Below are 17,093 nucleotides of genomic sequence, written 5' to 3' on the forward strand. Positions count from 1 at the left end.
TTACATTATTCTAAATCATATTTTCTCCTTTCTTTCTTCAAGGAAGTTGAAGGTTTGAATTTGGTAGTCTTACAGAGGGAATAATTTGTCCTTTGTTGTGGCTCATTTATTTACTCATTAATGCCATTCAACACATATTTACTGAGGGTCTACTACCTGCCAGGTACTATTCTAGATACTGGGAATACAGCAGTGAACAAAACAGACAATAACAGGAGCTCTTGCTCTGATGAGGAAATGATAAAAAAAAGAAGTAAGAATTAAAAATATATGTATTATGTCAGGTAAGTACCATGGAGAAAAACAGGGAAGAAGAGTTGCAATTTTAATTATGGCAGAGAAGAAGAGTGTTGCTGGCAAAGCTTTGAACAAAGTGAAGCAAAGAATAGTGCATCTGTCTGGTAATGAGCATTCCAGGCAGAGGAAAGGCAAGTGTGGTAGCACTGAGACAGGAACCTGTAAGCATTCCTGGGCCAGGCAGGGAAAACAAAGAGGCCAGAGTAGCTAGAGTGGAATGAGTGAAGGGATGGTGGCAGGAGATGCTGGCAGAAAAGTAGCAGGACTAGGAGAGAGGAGTGGTCCAGGGGAACCAGATTCTAGAGCCAGTCAGCAAACCCCAGTTTGAGAATTTACTAGATACCATTCTAATTTCCGAATCCTCCTATGCTGTGTTACAATCCAAATATGTCCTACTGACAGTGAATGAAGGAAATGTCTATAAACTCTCAACCTCTTCCTCTTTAAAAAGCAAGCTGCCAGCACTGTTTCATAGGTGCCGTGAGTCTAACAGAATACTTTGGTCCCTCAGACTTGTGAGTTGTGACTAAACGTGGCGTTTTTTAAAATGTGGTATTTGAACCAAAGGAAATGGGCTCATTCTTAGATTGTGGTAATTAAGGTTGTGACATTATGTAAATAATCATGAGATGATTATTTTACCATGTGAATTTTGGGAAACTTAGATTCTTAAAGGGAAATTTAGGTCTCTCTGTGTTCCAGTCTCCTTTGACTTAAACATCTTTATGTTCCAGCTGACTTCTTCCTTAGCATTTGGATTATCTGTCATATGTGTAACCCTTTTGTTTTTTAAAGAGAAAGCAATATATTAATTGAATTGGATCCTAACCAAGAATAAGGGATACTTGTTTAAAAAAGAAAGAAGTCTTTAAATGTGGGACCCAAACTCTATTTACCCTTTGTTTTCTGTATTTCTACTATAAATTAAACATTTAAAAAAATGGTTGGCCGGGCGTGGTGGCTGATGCCTGTAATACCAGCACTTTGGGAGACTGAGGCAGGTGGATCACTTGAACCCGGGAGTTTGAGACCAACCTGGGCAACATGGCAAAACCATGTCTCTACAAAAAATACAAAAATTAGTCGGGTGTGGTGGTGCTTACCTGTAGTCCTGGCTACCTGGGAGGCTGTGGTGGGAGGATCACTTGAGTCTGGGAGGTCCTGGCTGCAGTGAGCCGTGATGGCACCACTCCAGCCTGGGCGACAGAGTGAGACCCTGTCTCAAAAAAATAAGAAAAATTAAAAAAAGAATTACTTTTTTCTTGAGGAAAAAAACCAGTAATAATTGACACTGTATTGCAATGTAAAATTAAATCCACACAGCAGTTGTATAAGGTATGGTACTGTTATTAGACAGTTATTACTGCTGTTGCTTCTGTCAGTGTTATTAACAGGCTCAAGATCATTATCCCATCTGTAGCAGGACAGGGGCTAGAACTCAGGATTGCCAATTAATTGCCAAGTTCCATCTTTTTCCTGTACCATATGGGTAAACAGTTTAAGGATATTTTTTAAAAAATCTTGCTTAAATACTTATATCTTGTCATTGTCCTGGGAGCTTCCCCTGGATAGGCCTGTTAATCTTGGCAGTGTATCATACCACGGCTACTATAAAAATACTCTCCTCTGAGGTGGCATATGTAGGTAACACTGAAGTGCGGGGTATTAAGGATCATTTAAAGTCTATAATTTCTTTCTGAGTTCACATAGTTGCTCTGAGCCTAAGAAAATAGACCATTACAGTTCGTGGTTCATTTGGGTTTTGCCATAGGTCCCAGAGTTAACAAGTAGACCCTCGAACTCTATTGTTTGAGTCTTTTGTGTTCCTTGCAGTTTCTCAACTGTACATGGAGCCCACTGGGAACAATAGGATGGAATTAGAACCGTCAGCCAGCCAACCAGAGTAATGGAGTGAGGGCAAGATCAACTGTCAACTGTGGCCCCATTTTTTTTTTTTCTTTTACAGAGATGTTACTTTTACAGAAAGTATTAGTTAAGTGTCCTTGCTTGGGTACTAGGGAGTGTTACACAATGGTTCACTGGCACTAAGCTCACCGTATTTATGTTGGGGAGCAAGACATGATAGCCAGCCCATCATTTTGCCTTTACATGGGAGTATAATTCTGTCCTCCATCTCGTAAGCCCCAGTACCTGAGCCAGAATGATTGTAACCAATCACACTGTCTCTTTATCGTGGATGGCTTTAGCAGTAGGTTATTTTCATCATTGCCATTTGTAGCTCTACAGTGGTTTATAGTAATCTCTCATCTTTTAAGTCTCTCCCTCAGTGCCTGTTGTTATCAAACTCATTGCTCTCTCAGGCAGTTGAGCTCTGCATTTCTCCCTTATGGGGAGAGCTGTGTTGAAGAGAGAGAATATAACTTAAAATGAAAATAAACAGAATTTCTTGATTTCGAGGTGAGAATTTGAGGGCACTGCCTTTTTCAGTTCCCATCAGAGATTCTGGCTCATAGTAGGTTCTCAGTAAATTGTGGTGGTGAAGAGAGCCAGAGGAAACAGCACACTTGCTCAGCCATTAAAGAAAACAGCAACAGTCAACATTATATGCTTAACTATATAAGTGAGACCCTGTGAGTGCTATAGAGGTTCAAACACATAATAGATGGTGTCTACCCTTGAGGGTCTTGCTCTCTTGTTGGGAAAGAGGGTTACACCTAACAATTAACAATAGTGAGATAACATGCTGAGCATCAGATAAGAGCTTTACATTGAGTTAATCTCTGTTTCATTTCCATTAAAGTCTGGTTTTCTTAACAGGTAGATGTTGAAACCAAATATTAATAGTTCCTTTATGGCAGGGAACATGGTTCTTAAGGAAAAAGGCTCTCATAGCATTTATACTTTTATGTGCACACATTTATATATTATACTTAATATATGTGGTTTTACATATATTTGTGTGATTATTTAATGACTGTCTGCTGCCACTACACTATAGTAAGTACCATGAAGGCAAGGAAAATGTCTCCTTTTGGTTATATTCCTTCCCTCAGTGCCTGCACATAGTAGGGAGCATAGTGAATGTTTATTAACTGAGGGGAGGAATCCCCCATCAACCTGGCCACATTATTTTGAGAGATGGCTCATTCCTGTTGATGGTTTTAAAGCTGACAGTTCATTTGGTAACCTGTGTCTATAGCATATCTGAGCTGCTGGAGGGATTGTCTTTTACATGAAATGTTAACCACAGTCCTATCCACTTCTCATTACTCATTAAGGTTATATTAGCTGGCCAGACTCCGACTTGGGCAATTATCTTTTTAAAGTTTCTACATCTTAAATTGTTGCCCATAGTTGCCCATGTCTCCCTTAGGCTCCAGGCTCAGCAATTGTAAATGCATTTAATTTCTTATAAATTATTTGTGTGCTGCTGAAAACCTCCAAGGGCTTTTCATTGCCCATTTAGGTAAGGACTGGTATTCCATGTTCTGTAAATAAGGTACCCAGCTTGCCCACCTGCTTTTTCACCACCTTCCTGCCGTTAACCTTCCAGTTACTGTACACCCTTGAATTAGTCCGTTTTCTTGCTGCTGATAAAGACATAGACTGGGTAATTTACAAAAGAAGGAGGTTTAATGGACTTATAGTTCCAAGTAGCTGGAAGGAAGCCTCACAATTGTAGCGGAAGGCAAGGAGGAGCAAGTTATGTCTTGCATGGATGGCAGCAGGCAAAGAGAGAGAACTTGTGCAGGGAAACTTGTTTTTAAAACCATCAGATCTTGCAAGACTTACTCACTATCATGAGAACTGCATGGGAAAGACCTGCCCCCATGATTCAGTTACCTCCCACCGAGTTCCTTCCACGACACATGGGAATTGTGGGAGTTACAATTCAAGATGAGATTTGGGTGGAGACACAGCCAAACTATATTATTCCGCCCCTGGCCCCTCCCAAATCTCATGTCCTCACATTTCAAAACCAATCATGCCTTGCCAACAGTCCCCCAAAGTCTTAACTCATTTCAGCATTAACTAAGAAGTCCACAGTGCAATGTCTCTTCTGGGACACAGTGCAATGTCTCTTCTGCCTATGAGCCTGTAAAATCAAAAGCAAGTTAGTTACTTCGTAGATAGAATGGGAGTACAGGCATTGGATAAATACAGCCATTCCAAATGGGAGAAATTGGTCAAAAAGGGGGCTACAGGACTCGTGCAAGTCCGAAATCTAGCAGGGCTGTCAAATCTAAAAGCTCTGTAATGATCTTTGACTCCATGTCTCACATAGAGGTCATGCTGATACAGGAAGTGGGTTTCCTTGGTCTTGCGTAGCTCTACCCCTGTGGCTTTGCAAGGTACAGCCCCCTTCTTGGCTGCTTTCACAGGCTGGCATTGAGTGTCTGTAGCTTTTCCAGGTGCACAGTGCAAGCTGTCAGTGTATCTACCATTTTGGGGTCTGCAGGATGGTGGCACTCTTCTCACAGCTCCACTAGAGAGTACCCCAGTAGAGACTCTATGTGGGGGCTCTGACCCCACATTTCCTGTCTGCAATGCCCTAGCAGAGGTTCTCCATGAGGGCCCTATCCCTGCAGCAAACTTCTTCCTGGACATACAGGTGTTTCCATACTCCATCCTCTGAAATCTAGGCAGAGGTTCCCAAACCCCAATTCTTGACTTCTGTGCACTTCCAGGCTCAGTACCATGTGGAAGCTGCCAAGGCTTGGGGCTTGCACCCTCTGAAGCCACAACCTGAGCTCTAAATTGGGCCCTTTCAGCCACGACTGGAGTGGCCGGGATGCAGGGCACCAAGTCCCAGGGCTGCGCACAATATGTGGACCCTGGGCCCAGCCCACGAGACCAGTTTTTCCTCCTAGGCCTCTGGGCCTGTGATGGGAGCAGCGGCTGTGAAGATATCTGATATGCCCTGGAGACATTTTCCCCATTGTCTTGGGGATTAACATTCGGCTCCTCATTACTTATGTAAATCTCTGCAGCTGGCTTGATTTTCTTCTCAGAAAATGGGATTTTCTTTTCTATCACATTGTCAGGCTGCAAATTTTCCAAACTTTTATGCTCTATTTCCCTTATAAAACTGAATGCCTTTTACAGCAACCAAGTAACCTCTTGAATGCTTTGCTGCTTAGAAATTTCTTCCTCCAGATACCCTAACTCATCCCTCTGAAGTTCAAAGTTCCACATATCTCTAGGATAGGGGCAAAATGCTGCCAGTCTCTTTGCTAAAACATAACAGGAGTGACCTTGGCTCTAGTTCTCAACAAGTTCCTCATCTCCATCTGAGACCACCTCAGCCTGGACTTCATTGTCCATATCATTATCAGCATTTTGGGCAAAGCCATTCAACAAGTCCCTAGGAAGTTCAGAACTTTCCCACATTTTTCTGTCTTCTGAGCCCTTCAAGTTGTTCTAACCTCCAGCTGTTACCCAGTTCCAAAGTTGCTTCCACATTTTCAGGTATCTTTTCAGCAGTGCCCTACTCTACTGGTACCAATTTACTGTATTAGTCTATTTTCATGCTGCTGTTAAAGACATACCTGAGACTGGGCAATTTACAAAAGAAAGATTTAATGACTTACAGTTTCATATGGCTGAGGAGGCCTCACAATCATGGTGGAAGGCAAGGAGAAGCAAGTCGCGTTTTACATGCATGGCAGCAGGCAAAGAGAGCTTGTGCAGGGAAACTCCCATTTTTAAAACCATCAGATCTCACGAAATTTATTCACTATCACCAGAACAACATGGGAAAGACCAACCCCCATGATTCAGTTACCTCTCACCAGGTTCCTCCCACAACACATGGGAATTGTGGGAGTTAAATTCAAGATGAGATTTGGGTAGGGACACAGCCAAACCCTATCAACTCCTCTTCTGTTTGCTCAGGAATTTCATTCTCAGCTAATCTGAGTTCTTTGCTTTTCTCAAGGTCCAACCCCAGCCACACTGCCCAGGTGACTTGGGGGTTCCATATTGATGAGCCCTGCTCACAAGATCTACCTGCAGTCTGTCCTCTTATTTCCTGCCTGAGTTCCCCTCTTCCCTCAGTCTCCAGCTCCTTGCCTTAGAGGCCCATATCAAATACTGCCCCACCCTTAGAACCCTCCCATGAACCTCTGTGGCCTTTTGTGGGACCTCTCCTCTGTCTCCCTAATTTCTGTGATCATCTTATCACCTAACTAAATGGTATGCTCCTGTAGGGCAGGAATCTAATTATTCCTTCTGGGAGACTGTTATACAGAATGGGAGAGGTCTCACTCCCCCAGGAGTACTAGAGAGCTCTTCACCTAACATTTTTCACATCTTGAGATTCAGAAGGATAGGGATTGATTACCAGGCCTTGACTTTAGCGTTTTTTTTTTTCTCCAACAAAGTTGCAAAAACTTTAGAAAAATGGTAAGAAGAAAAAACATGAGTCCTTCCTTCCTCTAACACAACTGCAGCCTTCCCTTTGATCCTGTGACAAATGCTGCCCAACAGAAATTTAGTGTGAGTCACAAATGCATTTTAAATGTAACTTAAATAAAATTTTCGAGTAGAACCAATTAAAAGGTTAAACAGGTGAAAATTTGAATAATATAATTTATTTAGCCTAATATTAAAAAATAAGTATGATCTCAACATGTAATCAATATATTTAAAATTATTCATTCACCAAGTCTTTAAATTCAACTTAACAGCACATCTCAATTGAGAGTACTCACATTTCAAGTGTTTATTAGCCACATGTGGCTAGTGACTATCAGATCAGATAGTATAATCCGAAAATAGACTCTCCGTACCCCGCTGCCCCATTTAATGTGACTGAATTAGTCATCATCTTAGAGTGGATGTGAAAAGAAACCTGCCTTCTTTTTTTCTCCCCAAAAGCTGCTATTGTTCAATCCATGGATTTATTGATGGAGTCTAAGAAGCAAGGAAATATAGTGTTATCAATTTGTGTATTCCTTCCTGGTCTCTTCATCTACATGCTTCCCACAGGGAAAGTGCTAGTTATAGCTTGCTGCTTTTACATAATATATTTTTTCCCCAGGTCATACAGTGTGCTCATGTTTAGTCATTAGGCATGTTTCTTTTGGGCAATTGGGGCTGCATTCAGTTTTTAAAATTTATAATTAATATGGTGATGGACATCTCTGTATATGTAGCCATTTCTGTAGATTCCAAGAAGTTGGATTTTTGGGTTGAGGGGTATGAGCATCTGACCTTTTTCCGTGTATTGCCAAAATGCTTTCCAAGAGGATTGTTTTTATATCCTCTTCCTTCCACTTCTTTTTTTAAGCAAATTCTAGAGTAGTCTTTTGGTAGTGTTTTGAGAGTACCAGTTTCATGAATTTTTTTTTTGGAAGAGGGTGACTAATTCAGTAAACAAAGGTTAGTAATTTTGTATTCTATTTATTACTTCTGAAATTAATTGCTTTTCCACATGTTTACTAACTAGTTGTATTTCCTCTTTTGGAAATTGTGTACTCCTGTCCTTCATCGTCCAAGTTTGATGCAGAAATGCCACACCTTCATTTCAAGCTACCAAGGGCACAAGAAAAAATAATGAAAGATTTAAAAAAGGATGGTTTTGACCCCTTAAACAAATGTCTTACTCCTCACTTTAATTAAGCTGCTTGCAGGGCTGATAGCTCTGCTTTCCCTGGTGATCAACAAAATGGTCCTGTGGCTGGGGAGGCCCTGGCAGCAGGAAGCCTTCAAGGAGCCGTGGGTCTGTGCTGACTCTGACCTTACAACCTTCCAGGCTCCCTTGCTGGCATTGATGGGGTTCCATTTTTGAATGAACTAGTTTAATGTGGATCCAGATTTATTGTGCATATTCTTTCGTTTTGGTTTTCAAAAGATGGCTTATTCACATGGAAATGTACACCAGTTTAGCCCTGGGCCCTCCCTTTACCTTCATATGTATAAAAGCTTACACAGTTTTCAGAAAATAAATTGTTTCATTTTCTCTAAAATAACTAGTAAAAAATAAAACAGATGTCAGTTGTTGAGTCCAGCAGTACCTCTTTTTTTCATCCCTCCAGATATGGCATTTTGGTTCTTAGGGAAACAAGACAGCTGTAACATCAGCCCACTGGCATCTGTTTTTGGCACTGAAGAGGAAGAGTGTTCAGTAGAGTTAAGATCATTGTTTCTCACGTCAGCACTGGGACCCTAGGGAAGGGCAGTGGTGTTCCTAATGTTAACAATCTAGCAGTACTGTTCTTTTCCTCACCTCTCCCCACCCACTTTCTAAAACAACTTGAATTTTTACAGAAATCCAAGTTACTGTGATAAGATTTATAACTCCAGAAAAGTTTGGAACTCTTGCCTTACATTGAACATTTTTGGGAACCATTGCCTTAAACGAGATTTAATAACCTTAGACTTCATCTGAAGCATCAGTGCTAACAAGTTCAGGAGTCATTTGGGGCCTTAAATGGTTCTATTTAGAATCCACGTCTTTTGGGTTTGGGGCCTTTTGTGACATACATAGTCGATTCTTGGTGTGATGTGTGGAGTGGGTGGATGCTGTTCAAAAGCAGAGGTCTGACAGTGGGCGCTTCTGCTTGAGAGGGTTGCCCTTCGCTCTGTCTGCTTACTGCCTTGGGAGGGAATGCAAATGGACACACAGCTGCAGCATAAACAGTAGGAGGGACAGGAACCTGCCAGACCCTCTGCCACACCCTGGGTCTTCTACATTCTTCATTTTGCTTTTATCCTTCTGGGCTGCCAAAAGGTAATGAAGCCAGCAGTACTATGGGAAGCTGACATTCCCCACCTAACCTTCCACTTCCGCCCTCCAGACCAGATGGTTAGGTCAGTTCTCCCAAGCTAGCTTGCATCTTGAGGCTTTTCTTCTCAATGTGTTTCTGCTAGAAGCCTGTTTAATTCTCACCTGTCTTTAAAATAAAAAAAAAGAAAGAAAAATAACCTTCCTTCAATGCTGCTATCCTGCTATTACAAACTACCGTTTTTCACTTTTTTTTTTTTTTTTTTTTTTTTGATGGAGGGGCTCACTCTGTTGTTCAGGCTGGAGTGTGTTGGCACAAGCATGTCTCACTGCAGATTCAGCCCCATGGGCTCGAGATCCTCCCACCTCCGCCTCTCAAGTAGCTGGGACCACATTCGTGTACCACCATGCCTAGCTAATCTTTTGATTTTTTTTTATAGAGCCCATGTGTCTTGCTGTGTTTTCTAGGCTGGTCCCCAACACCTGAGCCCAAGTGATCCTCCCACCTCAGCCTCCCAGGGTGCTGGGATTACAGGCATGAGCCACCGCACCTGGCCTACTTCTTACCTTTCAACCAAATTTTGAAGACTAGTCTTCATCATTGCCTTACTTGCAGCTCAATTCCTACACCTGTTACCCGTGCAGAGACAATTTACCATTGGGCTTTGGCTGTCACCCCTCCAAGAAAACCACCTTCACTGGGGTCTTCCATTGACGTCCTTGTAGGCAAATCAGGTGACTCTTTCGTAGTCCTTTTCCTTCAACTTTCCCCTCCATGACAACACTGTCTCTGCAATTCTATTGATCTTTTTAAATTGGTTCCATAGCTTCCCCTGTGTTCCCAAAATATCAGTGTTCTGGAGGCTTGGATTCAAATCCTGACTCAACTTCCTACTAGTTTACATAACATTGGGTACATTACAGCTCTGTGTCTCAGTTTCCTCGTTTATAAAATAGAGAAAACATCAGAACGTTGTGTGAGGATGCCTGGCACTTAGTAAGTACTCAGTAAGTGTTAGCTGCTACCATTGTTACCACCCCCATCATCATCATTGTCATTTGTGTTGCTGTGTGCAGCCATGGCTTTGGAGCAAGATCTGGCAAGGCTGCCCAGCATCCTTTTGTGTGGCTCCCAGAGGTGAGAGAGAGGCCTGCTGAGCCCTTTGCGTTTACTCACATGGCTGCATGGGAGGCCTGGCTACCTCTTCAGTCCCTTCAGCCACCATCCACCCTGTCTCAGGGCTCCATCCAAACCATTTAAAGAGCCATTTGTGTTCACAAAGACAGAATCAAAATGATAATTCTGCTAATTATAAAAACTAGCAGGAAAAACAATTTCAGGTTTTTACTGCGTACCCAAGGCAGCACTTGTTCTGTGGACACGTTGACTTACCAAGTTCTATCTGATCAGTCACACTCACATGAAGATAGGCAGTTGACTCAGCTGACTTAGAGCAATTTTCAGAAAACAGAAACTGAAAGCCCAGGGTTATTCCATAGTCCATGCCATAAATCCCGGGGTTTCTTGCTGGCTTCGTGTTTACTAGTCACATATTACAAGCTCATAAAGACAAGGAATGGCCTTGCCCCCACCTTCATGCTGTGATTGGCAACATGATCACGTATGTAGTGGAAAGATGGGAGTGGAGGACTGCAGGTGAGTCTAGCATTTTTAGCTTCAGCCTCTTGTTTTTTCTTCCTTGGACTACATGCACATGCAAATTTGGGGTATTTCTATATTTTGTGCTTTAAATTTTTTTCTTGTTGGATCTTAATTCTTGTTGGGTTCCCTGGGAAGAGTAAAATAAAGTTAACTCTGAACCATTCTTTTGGACTTGCTGAGGGATCAGGGCACCCTAAGTGACCTAGGGCACTTCTGCTTTCAGCAGAGGATGGACGAAGGGCTGTGCTTAGCATTCTGAAGGCCTCATTCTGGGTTTGAACCAATCCAGCCTTCTTTGGACTCCTCTTGTTCCCAAGACACTATGTTCTGAACATCCATGAATTTTATCTTCATCCAAAAACTAGCCCTGAAATGGAAACTGCCATCCCTCACAGATCTTTTTCTCTCTTCTGGCTTGTTTTGCTGTGCTTATTGCTCACTTTTCACTTCTTGATCCTAATTCCCTGGTTTCATGTATAAATATTTGAAGGAGAGGCCGGGCGCGGTGGCTCAAGCCTGTAATCCCAGCACTTTGGGAGGCCGAGACGGGCGGATCACGAGGTCAGGAGATCGAGACCATCCTGGCTAACATGGCAAAATCCCGTCTCTACTGAAAAAATACAAAAAACTAGCCGGGCGTGATGGCGGGCGCCTGTAGTCCCAGCTACTCGGGAGGCTGAGGCCGGAGAATGGCGTGAACCCGGGAGGCGGAGCTTGCAGTGAGCTGAGATCCGGCCACTGCACTCCAGCCTGGGCGACAGAGCCAGACTCCGTCTCAAAAAAAAAAAAAAAAAAAAAAAATATTTGAAGGAGAAACTGGTAGCACAAAGGCTGTTACTCAGTCTGGTCATTCATTAAAAGTTATCACTGAACATTTGCAAGTGCTCTCTGGTTTCAGAGATTGTGCATTTTTTCCCTTGTCCCAGATGCACATGGGTAGTTAGGAGCTAATGTTGCCTTCTGGGAACTGTTAGTTGAAAAAATGGCTTTTACATAGGCAAATTTAAAAAGAGGGATGTAAATATGCATAGCAATTACATCAGTGATGGAAAGGGTAGAATTTGGAGGGCTAGATGGGGTCTTAGAGAGTTTCTAATCAGATGAGGAATAGGCAAGGTGAGAAATGTCTGCAGCCACAGAACCCATTAATGAGAAGCATGTAGAGCACTCCTCTGTCCCCAAATTCCCAAATTCTTCCTCACCACTCTACCACCTCTCATCAATACTAATCATTTTTCATTCCATCTCCAGTATCCAGAGAGGAAGGTATTTTAATTAGTCACTTCTAATTATGTCCTCCTTTTTTCCACCCCATTTTGTCATGTAATAATCAAACCCTAATAAGGCCCCTTTGCAGAAATGGGAAACAGTGTCTGAAGTATCCATTGCTAGGCTAGGAATTCTCATTCCTTCTATATAAGCTGACTGACTCAACTAAAGAAATACATCTCACTTTTTCCCCATCCCACCTTGCCTGTGCTATTCTCCCTATTCAGAGTGACCTTTTGCCACAAACGCCACCTTGGTCTAACACTGGGCTCGCCATTTCAGATAGGATTGCATTGCATGCACACATGCAGCACTAAGGCCAGTGCCTGGCACAGAGTAGGTAATCACCCCAGCCAGAAGCCATCTTTCCCGTGGTGTCTCTAATCTCTGCTAGTCAGGTTACGCTTGTCAGCACTGCCCTGTGATTTGTCTGTGTATAAACATATTTATCTCCTCAACTAGATAGTAAGTAAGCTTTGGGGCAAAGAAGCCATGACTAATACATTTTTCCCCACAGTATCTGCCCAGTATCTTGTACGTAATTTGCACCTGATAAAAATGGTTGGTTATGAACAGTTTTCTTGAGGAAATTACCTTAAGATGCTATAAGAGGAAAGCCTGGAAATTCTAGTACTTGTGAGGACTGTCTTTCTCCCGCTGTTGTGTTCTGGTTCTTTAGGACCCATTGCGCTTGTAATATAGAATTGTCAAGCACTGCCCACCCTGGGTAAGAAGCTTTCCAGCTGCTCAGGAGACTCTGGCTGGAAGGCATACTTAAGCTACTAGGCTACCCTGCCTTGGGCTTCTCTTGGCTTTGTACTATTCTACCAGTTTGGCTGGCTGCCTGGCCATAAGTAACTCTGGCTATGTTTGTAGCCTGGAGAGAATCTCCCAGACAAGTTTGATGTCTAGGGGCACAGTAACATGACATCCATGTTATTGACTTACGAACTTACTCTAACAAGGCAGTACCCAGGCAACCCACAGCCATTGTAGAGGTGTGGTTGTTTCCTGAAATGGCCCAATCTCGTGCTCTTCCTGTGTTGACATCAAGCGCCGACAGCTTTTATGAAAGTCTCTTTAGCCAGGAAGGCTGAAATAGTGTCACGGCATCATTCAGTTGGGAATAGTTAACAATGGTTTCAGAGTTTGGCTGGAATCTTGGGTCTTGATGAAACACATTGTACCCATTCCCATCTCAAGCCAGGCCCTAGCAGAATGAGTGACCTAAAGCTTTCATTTAAGTAGTATTTTAATGTTTCCAGACATAGCCAAGCTAAAGACTTTAAAGCAACCTAAAGAACCAGAGGGGATGAGAGGAGTACAATTCAGGAATCAGATGGCTCTGAGTTTAAATCCAGGCTGTGCCACTGTCTAGCTGGTGATTTTGAATAAACTGGTATACTTCTCTGATCCTTGGGTTCCTAGCAGAGCTACCTCTGAGACTATGCTTGTGAGGTAAGCACTTGGCACCTTGTATGTCACAAAGAAGACCTTCACAGATGCAGTGGCTCACGCCTGTCATCCCAGCAGTTTGGGAGGCCGAGGGGGGTGGATCACCTGAGGTCAGGAGTTTGAGACCAGTCTGGCCAACATGGTGAAACCCCATCTTTACTAAAAATATAAAAATTAACCAGGCAACGTGGCATGCATCTGTACCCAGCTACTCTGGAGGCTGAGGCAGAAGAATCACTTGAACCCGGGAGGTGGATGTTGCAGTGAGCTGAGATCACACCACTCTACTCCAGCCTGGGCAACAGAGCAAGACTACATCTCCAAAAAAAAAAAAAAAAACAAAAAAAACCGGCTGGGCACGGGGTAACCTGTAATCCCAGCACTTTGGGAGCCAAGGTGGGATCACCTGAGGCCAGGAGTTCGAGACCAGCCTGGCTAACATGGTGAAACCCCATTTCTACTAAAAATACAAAAAAATTAGCCGGGGGTGGTGGCGCATGCCTGTAATCCTAGCTACTCAGGAGGCTGAGGCAGGAGAATCACTTGAACCTGGGAGACGGAGGTTGCAGTGAGCCAAGATCACGTCATTGCACTCCAGCCTGGGCAACAAGAGAGAAACTCCGTCTCAAAAAAAAAATACAACAAAAAAAGAAGGCCTACAGTAGCCATTACTGTATTTCTTCAGCCTTTTCCCACCTCATCCTCTTGATTCCAGCCACCCAGGCAGTTGCTGCAGGCCGGGTTCCCTCACTGCCTGGATTCGGTTTTTATTTTGTCCCCTGTGCTTTTTCTCATATTGCCACAGGCATCCCGGGCCCAAATCCTAGACAAAGCCACAGAGTATATCCAGTATATGCGAAGGAAAAACCACACACACCAGCAAGATATTGACGACCTCAAGCGGCAGAATGCTCTTCTGGAGCAGCAAGGTGAGCACCCAAGCTCGTGGGGCAGCTGGCCCTGCTGTGCTCTGGCTGGGTCAGGCTTTGGCACCTAGGCCTGCAGAGTCAGAGCCAGTCATGGAGTGTGTGCTCAGAAGCAGGCTTGGTCCTGCTTCTTGGGGCCTGAGTAGCTGAGTGTTAGAGCCGTCCTGAGGAAGGACCTGAGATGCTAGTGAGGAGACAGTGGAAGCTAGGAAGTTGGACATCTGGAGACTTGTATCTTTTCTGGCCTGACCTCTCCCCTTCTTGGGGCTCAGGTGCTCTGCCTGCAGTAGGGATCACACCTGGCATCAGGTGTCTGAAAAGAGCTTTGAGGTCCTTGGAGTGGAATGTGCTATGTAAGTACCAGAGACTCCAGGTGTTCAGGGACAGTGAGCCCTCCCCATTGTCAATGGTAGTCCAATCGGGGCAGCCTGTGGGCTAGGCCCATGCTGTTCTCAATGCTCACACCCGCCTTTTCCTACAACCACAGGGGAAAGCAAGAGCTGATCAAGTTGTTTGTTCCTGGGGAATTCACTTCTCTTCCTCCCTCATGGAAGATGCAAGTAAAAGGAAATGCAAGTAACCACCTGGGTTAGAAAACCTCAAATAAAATAAAATAAAGTAAAATACATGGGTTGACCTTCCAGGCTCAAGCTGAGCTGAACCAAGAGATGGGCAGTGGGTGGTGTCAGTGGGTTGGTTACTGGGCCAAGCAGCCTGCATGTAGGGGCTATTGGAAAAGCCCAGGTATTTTATGTGTATTGGTGACTTGCTTCCAAGTGTCCAGCTTGTCATTTCAAGTGGATCTTGTACACGAGAGCTAAGCCAAAACTGTTCTTTGGCTGATACATCTTATGTCATCCTTTTCTGCTGTTGCGTGGCCTCACACCTTGTGGAGCCTCATGCTCCTGGGCCAGCTTCTCCTCTGTTATTGCACTTCTAAATCCCACAGGGAGCTCACGCTCCAGTCTCTCCGCAGGGGCTTCCACGGCAGGACGGTGACATCACAAGCCTTCTCTTCGGGGTTGGGTGGGATTGCAGAGTATCCGCTGGCTCCCAGGTCCAGCTGGGAAAGGCGGGAGGGAAATGAAGTGTGTGAGTGAACAGCCACCCGAAGGGAGTACTTCTGAGCATCTTGAGCCTCGGGGGCCAACAAGCAAGCCCTTAGGAAGAACAGGCTGGACCCTGAGTCTGAGACTCGGTTACTCCCCAAGTCTCCAGAAGGCAGTAACACACTCCCTTGGTTGCCTTTTAGTCCGTGCACTGGAGAAGGCGAGGTCAAGTGCCCAACTGCAGACCAACTACCCCTCCTCAGACAACAGCCTCTACACCAACGCCAAGGGCAGCACCATCTCTGCCTTCGATGGGGGCTCGGACTCCAGCTCGGAGTCTGAGCCTGAAGAGCCCCAAAGCAGGAAGAAGCTCCGGATGGAGGCCAGCTAAGCCACTCGGGGCAGGCCAGCAATAAAAACTGTCTGTCTCCATCGTCTCATCCTCCTTTCAGTTCATCGGTAGAACCCTCAGAAGCATCTAAAAGACTCTATTTTTCTCTTTCTCCCTTTTTTTTTTTCAAATTTTTATTTTTACGTAGAAGCTCTTGGACAACAGCTCTTGTTCTCCTTCCCCATTTCCACTGTATATTTTTTTTAACGTATTCCCTTCAGGGATTCCCTGTCCCCACCAGGAATTTTTAAACCAAAACACCCCAACTTGGCAGCTTTTTCTGTGGAGGACAGACGGCCGGCCAGACCTCTGAGCACATAGTGTCCTGCCCACCCTACCAGCTCCTCCAGCCCTGCCAGGCACATGCCCGGAGGACGCCTGCCCTGCCCAGGCGGCCTCCTGGTCCGCCCTCACCTCTGATAGACTTTGTGAATCTGAACTGCTCTACTTTGAGAAGATGACCGGTTTGGAGTAATCAGAATGAACCCTCCTCCTTTTTAAGGGTTTTTTTTTTTTTCCTTTTTCTAAAAAGCTATGTATCGCTCCTATTGAAAGACCAGATTCTTAAAGAAGTTTGTGGCATAAAAAGAAAGTGGGGACAGATTCGCAGCACAGAGTCCCTGGCATGTTTCACTCCTGCTTCTCTCAGCCAGCTGTTTAAGCCTGCGGTGCCAGCCTCACGGAGGGCCATGTGACACTCTTGTGGTATGTATGGGAGATGGCAGCAGTGAAGCAGCAGCCACCAGAGAGTGGCCATTTAAGGGTTGGGACAGGGAGGGTGTTTTGGGTGGCATAGAGGTTTTGTATTGAGGGCCAGTGATGATGTTTTGATATTTATTTCCTGCTACTTAAATTTGAATCTGAGTGAATTGTACCTATTTCTGATGATGTCGGTCTTGCAAAGCGACAGATTCATAAAGTAATGATGAAATCTTTCTTTCTTCCCGTGTGTATTTCTAAGAAATAGAGCCAACTGATTTTGTATGTAAATACCAAGAGCAATTTACCTGGTACTAAACCCGCACCCCAGTGCGGACCCTTCCCAGCCCTCACCCCACTTCCTTTCCTACTGTCCTGGAACCTGTCTCCATTGCGTGATCCAGCCCTGGTTCTGGCTGTGGTCAACAGATCCCAGTGAAGGGTTTTGTGTGTTTAGGCCTCATTTCTTTGTCTTTTTCCTACTCCGTTCCTGGCATTTGCTGATTTCTAGTGTATACTCTGTAGTCTCTGTTCGTGTTTGATTCCATTCCATGGAAATAAAAAGTATGTTGTACATACTGCCGAAGAATTGTCTTGCAAGTTAAGGCTTCCCCCTTTACTATAAGACTATAAATAAAAACTTATTTTATCCTTC

General features: G+C 44.2%; 1 protein-coding gene across 13 annotated transcripts in view; it reads left to right on the plus strand.

Annotated features, from left to right (window-relative positions):
- The window catches only part of MAX (MYC associated factor X), a 96,952-nt gene that overhangs the window by 10,584 nt on the left and 69,275 nt on the right, over nucleotides 1-17,093 (plus strand). For 3 of the 13 annotated variants that reach the window (XR_649816.3, XM_017961250.3, XM_021941309.2), the window contains 3 exons: nucleotides 14,179-14,302; nucleotides 14,787-14,871; nucleotides 15,552-17,092. The exons of 2 other annotated variants lie outside the window; for them this stretch is intronic. Coding sequence is in view for 9 of the 11 variants with exons in the window: in XM_017961250.3 (XP_017816739.1) it covers nucleotides 14,282-14,302; nucleotides 14,787-14,871; nucleotides 15,552-15,739 (294 nt within the window). In the remaining 2 variants the exon portion in view is untranslated. Of the gene's footprint in view, nucleotides 1-7,708; nucleotides 9,157-14,172; nucleotides 14,303-14,786; nucleotides 14,888-15,551; nucleotide 17,093 lie in introns of those variants that run through there. 8 more of the 13 variants (XM_003901932.4, XM_003901931.4, XM_017961249.3 and 5 more) reach the window with 4 other exon arrangements.

The sequence above is a fragment of the Papio anubis genome, chromosome 7 (genome assembly GCF_008728515.1).
Source record: "Papio anubis isolate 15944 chromosome 7, Panubis1.0, whole genome shotgun sequence".
Classification (NCBI taxonomy): domain Eukaryota; kingdom Metazoa; phylum Chordata; class Mammalia; order Primates; family Cercopithecidae; genus Papio; species Papio anubis.